This window comes from Merops nubicus, unplaced genomic scaffold (genome assembly GCF_000691845.1).
Source record: "Merops nubicus isolate BGI_N331 unplaced genomic scaffold, ASM69184v1 scaffold24104, whole genome shotgun sequence".
Lineage (NCBI taxonomy): Eukaryota > Metazoa > Chordata > Aves > Coraciiformes > Meropidae > Merops > Merops nubicus.
Window position 1 is genome coordinate 2,560 of NW_008605227.1, and position 7,619 is coordinate 10,178.

Consider the following 7,619-nt stretch of genomic DNA (forward strand, 5'->3'; position numbering starts at 1 on the left):
GTAGCCTAAAATCTGAAGCTCAGCAATATCCCTTGATGTACCAGGCACACTTAGAAACTGAAGAACCACCTCTGATGCTACTGCTAAAAGCTTTATTTTGAGGAGGGCAGAGCAGCTCTGTGGACTGATGAGCCCCAAGCTGTGCTCTCACTTCAGCCCCTTGTCTCACTCTCCAACCCAGGTGACTTGTGAGGCTGTCTCAGGAGGTGGTGGGCCCCTTGTGAGCAGTCTGCTGTGGAGGAGATCCTGGTGAGCCAGGGCTTGAGGGGCCCTGAGCATCTCCAGAACAGGGCAGATGGTGACACTTGGCAGTGGCTGCAGTTCTGTGACTTGGGGTCTCGGATGGAGCCATTGTCCTCCAGTGTGGTTTGTGTCCTTAGGAGCTCTTGCCACTACTGAACTGTAATGCTGCTTTAATGTGTTCTAAATTGGGAATTGAGGTTTCTCTCTGCATGGTCCTTTATAGGAAAATGTAATTTCTAGAAAACTGAACAGAAATCCCTCTGGCCCAGCAGGAGCTGAGGAAGGTTCTAAGCAGAGTCCTGCACTCCAGTGTTGTTACTGTTTCCTTAGATCTTGCCATATTTTGTGGATTATTAACATCACTTGAAGAAAACAGTGTTCTGTGGAACAAAACCAGCTGCCTGAATATTGTGACAGAAAATGCAGGGTGTGAAGAGTCTTGATTTTCAGAAAACTGCTGGTGGGATTAACTGGAGGAAGTTAAGCAGGTCATGACTCTCCTGAAGCAGCATTGCTTTTGCAGCAAATCATGGTTCAGTGCCAGACCAAAAATGACCTTAGTGCCCTGCTTTACTGGGCTGTTCTCTATGTGCTGCTGGGTCTAGCATATTTATTTTTGCCTTTCATCTTTTAAAATCGTTTCTGCTTTTATTTGCTTTTAATTAGCAAAAAAAAAAAAAATTCTTAGCTTTTTCAGTACTTGATTTTGTCTAGGCAAATAGCAAAATTAAAGATTGTCTTTACTGGAAATTCAAAATCTAATTGAAATGCTTTAATATAATTGTGCACCTTGCTAATGTAATTGTTGTGAATTGCAAATAGTCTGTAATGGCATAAATTCGAAAACCTTGTGGACTCTTCAAAATGAAATATATTTACCTAAATATTACTGGTTTTACATGAAAGAAATGCCAACAGGGGAAAATACCTGACCTGGGAAAAGCACTGCTGTTGGCAGAGATCCAGAGGACTCGCCTTGATTTGTGTGGTTCCTAGTGATCACTGGCTGTGCTGCTTCTCAAGTGTAGGGCTGTGGGGTGTTTCTTCCATTAAATGCTTGGTGCAGCTCAGTAAAATGCCATAGCTGTGCACTTTTCCCTCAGGTAGGGTGCAGTGTGGAACTCGGGGGTTGTCTGTCTTCCCACCATCACCCCTTAGTGAAGGAAGGTGGCTTCCTTGGCTTAGGAGAAGGGTATCCTTCTTTACATTTGCTTAGTTCTTTGGGAATTGGAGAGCTGGGATGGTCTTGTGAAGCGTGGCACATGTGTTTGCTGCTGCTAGAGACACTGTAGCTGCTCAGCAGGGTGGAAGTTTGGAGGAGGAAACCAGAGGAGCTGCTGTGGTGTGTCTTAGCCTAAGATGGCTTGCTGGCTTGGAGCATGGCAGTCCCTCAGTTGCCTCACTGAGGATCCCGTTGCAAATGGAGGCACCTGAGCATTATCTCTCCTGCTTTACCTGGCTTCTCTCTAATCCTGTGGTTCTCTGGGGGTGTAGCTGTTGGCTGTGCATCTCTTTGGGTTACTGGGAACTGACTACTTGTGTGCTTTCTTCCCTCTTCAACCTAGCCTTTATTTCTGCTGAGGTTATTTGTTTGTTTTTCAGATGAGACCCTTTTTGCTCTTCCTGCTACATCTGCGCCTCTGATGCACTCCTCTGCAGGCAAGTTCTTTCTGCTCACCTTTGTCTGAATACATCCTGCATTTCTGATCTCATTAACCCTTTCCAATTACTCTGCCTTTACTAAAAGTCAGCATGGGTCCAAGAATAGCCTCCATCAAGCTTTTTGGTTTGGACTTGTCACTTGAGCTGTTCAATAGTTAATATGCATTTGTTTCTGTACGTGTTGAGCTGTTATCTGAACAAGCTACAGCCATCTGTGAATTCTTGGACCCTTGATGTAGGAGAGACATTGATACTATTAACAGGTTAACTCACCAAAGCATAGTTGCTTTGCTGATTTAGCAGAAAGACTTAATCAATAGTAACTTTCTGCAGTCTTTAATATAAAAGAATTGTATGGTAAAATTTGTACCTGTAGTATTTTAGTGGCTTTTGTTAGCTACACTGTCCACCAAATTACCATTAAAATGCCAAAACAAGATGTCTTGCTGGCATGCATGTCTGTGCATAGGTTTGTGCACAAGCATACACGTATCCTCTGTGTCTCACCTTGCCACCCCACCCTCCCTCTCTGTTAATATTGCCTGCTGTACTTGGATGCTCTGTACTTGTCTGGCATCTTCAGCTTCACTGTGATCTTTGCTCTGCAAAAAGTTTACTGCTTTTCTAGCCCTTTGCCAGAAGAGGTGAAATATAAGAGCATACTGTAACTGATGCTTTGTTTTAATGGCCAGTAGTATTTCTGATAGAACCTGGAAGAACCTTTTCATAACTAACATCGTGTGAATCTGTCATGAAAGTTAGCATTGACTTTAAGAGCACTTGCATTCTCTAACTTTCCTTTCTGTCCACGGTCACAGAAAAAGTTCTGGACTTGCAGGAGCAGCCAGGTAGCACTAAGTCGCTTGGTCAAGAGGATTTTCCTGCAGTCCAGCTTGATACTGCTCCTTCTCTTCCCTCCTTCTCTCCTGTCTCAGCTGATCCCTTTAAAGAGCACGCAGCCTTTGATACACTCTCAGATGGATTACCTGCAAGGGGCATTTGCAAAGAAAATGCAAGTGAGGTTTATAAGGAAACTATGGAACGTGCAAGAAATCCATTTCTTGCAGAGGGAAATGAAAGAGACACTTCAGAAATCAAATACTCAGAGCCCCCATTTGGTAAAGCAGAGGCAGCCATTTTATCTCAAGCTAAAGAAGCAGCACAGCTAGGGGGCCCTAAGGAATTACCTAATCTGGAGAAAATGCCTGCAGAGCCACTGAAAATCTCTCCAGAAAGCCCTCAAGATTGGTTTGAGAAAAAGGAGGAAACTCTCTTTTATAAGCAAGACGGGTATGGAAGTGGTGATCATGATGAGCAAGGGGCACTGAAAGAAGACCCCCTCAGGAGGGAGGAGTATGCAGACTTCAAACCCTTTGAGCCAGTATGGGAAGTTAAAGGTGCAAGTCATGGACTGAGCAGTGGGAGAGAGGATGTTGGAAGTAAGATAGGTGCCAAGCTAGAAGGCAGCTCAGATGAGAAGTACGGTGTGGGTAAGCTGGATGTGCAGAAGGATTATGAAGGAGAGAGCGAAGGCAGCACTGAGGATCTCTCCTGCCCAAGTACCCCGGAGGCTGTAAAAGAACCCTCACAGACTTACATCACTTGTGCTAAATTTGAATCCTCTGTGAGTCCTGATGGTGACAAAGTCAAATCTCTTTCTCCGCTAGAGGAAGGCACTTCAGAAAATAGAACCGATGACGAGAAAAAAATAGCAGAAATGAAAGCTCAGATGAGCACAGAACAAGGTGATTTTAGCACTGGAGCAGTTGGCAAGAAGGAAGGCCAGGAAGCTGACTCTGCAAAAGCAGGGAGTGTATCAACAGTGCCATCTGACACTGCAGCAAACATGCCCGAAGGTCTCACTCCTGATCTAGTGCAAGAAGCGTACGGCAGTGAACTGCATGATGCAGCATGTACAAAACTGGCTTATGAAACAAAGATTGATTTGGTTCAAACCTCTGAGTCAGGGCAAGAGACTCTGAAACCCGTGACACAAATCTGCCCCTCGTTTGAAGGGCCAGAAGCTGCTCCATCACCAGTCCTGCCAGATATTGTTATGGAAGCCCCTCTGAGCACTGGGACTGCTGGTGCAGAAGCATCTGCTGTGCAGCTCCAAGCTTCCCCCTTAGAAACATTTATTCCTACAGCCAATTATGAGAACGTAGAAGAAGAGGCTGAAAAACCTCCCTCGTACCAAGAGGCAGCAAATGTACCACTGACACAGGCTGGAGACACCAAAGAGGTGTTAGCATTTACAGCAGCTGAGCAGGAGCCTGGCTCCAGTCCTGAAGACACAGAGACTCCATATATATCTATTGCATGTGACCTAATTAAGGAAACAAAGGTCTCTGGTGAATCTGCTTCTCCATCCTTCACAGATTATTCCAAGGCACTGATAACAGAATGCATTTCTCAGGATGTGCCCAAACAGGAGGAACTTCCTGAAAAACTCTCCCCACAGTTTGGAAAATCTGACTTCTTTAGTAGCCAGGTGGTGCCTGACTTTACTGGGAAAGTGAGTGAAGATCCATCTCTCACCTTAAAGAGTAAATCAACTGAGAGTGTTGTAACTGATGATGAAGATGAGGTACAACTGGTGGATTCAGTAGCTTCCACAGGCAAGCCTTATCTGGAGTCTTTCCAACCTGAACTGGACTCTTCCAAAATTGGTGCTGCTCTGCCACCTGAGCCAATGCCTACAAAAACAGTGAAGGCAGAGAAGATTCCTCTTCATATGGAAGAACTGAATGCTGTGGCTTATTCAGCTGATCTATCTGTTGCTACAGAACCAAAACCAGGAGACAACAAAGGTCTCTCGCCCATGGAGTCTTCCCCAGTTGCAGTGGAAGAAGACTTTGTGATGTTAGGTCATCCTAAAACTCCTGAGTTTGTGGCAGAAGCTACTGATGGAGAAATCCTGTACAAAGATGAAAGTGAAGGGACCAGTAAGGTGATCAAAGGTGAGAAGAGGCAGCTGCCTTGCCCAGAGCTGCCTTGCGACCTGTCTAGAAAGAATGTAGAAGTAAAAGCCAAGGAAGATGCTAATGCCTTGAAAAAGTCCTTGGAGGCTGTGGACAGAGAAGTGCCTGAAGTATCCACCGTGTCCTTACCGGCCACAGATACCTCACCTTTGTCTGCTGAAAAAGAGAGGGTCAGTGTAGTAAAACCTGAAGCTTTTGAGAAGGAAACTGAGCGAGGAGCTGCTTCTGCTAAAGAAAAGGAAAAACCTACTGCTGTATTTTCAGCAAAGCTGAGTAAATCTTCAGGTAATCTGTGTATGCTGTCTTGCAGTTCACTAATCTGCATAATTCTTAAACTAATCTTAAGCATGTCATGCCTTACACTTTTTAAAGTCATTTTCTGTAAACTCTGTGTAGGCCAAGGGTAACAGAAATGTTGGTGTCTGCACTTTCACCTTTTTCATGTTCTAATTGCTGTAGTACTTTTTTTTTCTGTTTATCAGGGATGGACTCACTGTCTCCAGTTTTCTCCTTCAGTTCTCCTGCTGGTGATGTGTTGATAGAGAAATAAGTCCCTACTCACTGCAAGCTCTTCTGTGGTGGCCTACAGTCTGGGCATTGGGTGGCCGTCCAGACTTGCTCCTAATATGTGATAGTAAGCCAAGGGCAGTGTTTCAATGTGGGACTAGAAGAGGCATTTCTTTTCCTACACAGTCCAGACGTCAGACTTTGAAACCTGGGGAAGTATCCTTGCTGCTGCTGCACGTGTGTGGCATCTGGGAAAGAACCTGCACATCTCCACTGCTGACTGGCAGCTTGTGTTACACCCAGGCCAGTGGTTTAAAAGAAACAGCACATGTGAGAGAGCTTAGTACTCATCTTACTGGGAAAGTGGCCATTCAGAAGTTGACTATCAAATATTAACATTGCCCTATACAAGGCTACTAATTTCCATTTTTCTTTCCAGGTGGGGTTTGCACTTCAGTGTAGCTAATTTTTCTTCAGGTAATGTGTAGTTAAAGTAGCAGAAAGCTCTAAGGGAAGGGTAAGACCATTGTGTTGCATTCTATTCTTTAAACTGAATGCCTCGTGGAGTTCCAGCTCTTTCAGACTAGAGGAATTTGCTTTTTGATGTTGCAGCACTCTGCTGCTACTTCAGTCTTGCACCAGAAGCATTCCTTTAAAAAAAAAAAAGCTACTGCAGAAAGCACAATGACTCTGTTGTAAACAGAACACCAATTATTGGTTTGACTCAACAGTAGTATATTTGTACAGCAGCTGTATGAGCTGTAGTACATGAAATACTGCATTCCTGATATAGGTCTTCTACCAAACGTGTTTTGGAAGGGATAAACAAGTGTGTGTTGAGTGGAATGTCAGGCTATTGGTGCAATTGTAATAGGAGCTGGAAAATAAGATGAAAGATGTAGTTTCTGTTAAATTTTGAGTGATGCGAGTCAGGAGGAATGACAACTCTCTTCCATACATACAGGTAGGCAGAAAGAGTTTCTTTTTTCCCTTCATGAAATTTGGGCAATACCTGCACTGTTAGAACACTGTGTGTGTGTTCTGGGAAGTTTTCTCTCCTTGCACTGAGACTTCCAGCCTCAAGTACTGTCCAGAGGACAGCTGCTGTGTGTCTTGTGTTTCATGTCAAGGGGTTAATTGTTTAGAGGCCAGACAACTTAAAAAAAAAAAAAATTACACTTGGTATACTAGCTTTTTTTGTTAGTTTTTTTAAACAGGAAGCCTTTGCAGATGTCTTTAAGCATGGTGTGGAAGCAGCAGACTGGGAGGGGCAAATCACTGCCTTGGGAAGAAGGACACAGCTGCTGCTCTTCTGTCTGTGGGAAGCTGCTGGAGAAGCTGCAGGGCAACCCATGTGCCACAGCAGGGGAGGAGAGAGCTGAGCGGTGTCCCCGTTCTCCCAGCTAGGGGCACTGTGCTGGGACAGCACCAGTGTGAGCTGGGGAGCTGCCTGCAGCCTTCCTCAGTGTCACACTCGCTCCATAGAGCAGTTGCTGCTTTACTCGTTCATGCTGTATTGTTAAGGAAGAGGAATATTTTTTTCCTTTACTCTGAAAGAACACCAACTCAAAAACACAGTCTGTTTTTTCTATTATTTTTTTCCCCACAATGTGCTGTTTATAGATGAGCAGTATAGCATACAGATCTGAACTTGTGAGACCTGCCCAAAGAGTCTAATCACAAGCCACAAATAAAATCAGTTGTCTGCTTTTAATACCACACTATGTAAGCACAACTTCAAAGAAGCATCAAAGAAGTAATACATGCACATCTTCCATATTCACAACAGGAGGAATAATTTATCACAAGGCCAAGAAGTGGATGTGTGCTTGTGATATGCCTTTTGAGCCTGCCTTTATTGTGTGGGGTTTGGTGTTTCTTGTTTTGTTTTCCCATCGGTGGAGCTGAGAAAGATTTTACTGTGCCTCAAGACTTGTGGAGGTCAGTTGGCATGACTGTAGGACCGATGCTTGTGAAAGCATTAATCTGAGCTGCCTTACTGGTGGCCTGTGAGGCCATCTAGTGTTGTACCTGAGCTGTCGCTGCAGCACGTTGGGCTGGCTTTCCAAGGATTGCAAACTGGCTGTTGAGAAACTGAACTCTTGGAATTAGCTTTCAACTCTAGGAATATTAAACTAAAAATATATATATATATTGCACATCTTGGCCCTTCTGCATTATAAACATTTTTCACTGATAACCCCTTATTTACTTTTGGATAGACAT

The 7,619-nt window shown here is 44.2% G+C and overlaps 1 protein-coding gene across 1 annotated transcript; it reads left to right on the top strand.

Annotated features, from left to right (window-relative positions):
- Positions 1-1,845: 1,845 nt before the first annotated feature.
- LOC103771965 (reticulon-4-like) lies at positions 1,846-5,293 on the top strand (the record flags this gene model as incomplete). The annotated part of the gene is made up of 2 exons (XM_008939287.1): positions 1,846-1,902; positions 2,724-5,293. Coding segments are annotated over 2 exons (2,627 nt in total), but the record flags the coding sequence as incomplete, so codon positions are not given.
- Positions 5,294-7,619: the final 2,326 nt, after the last annotated feature.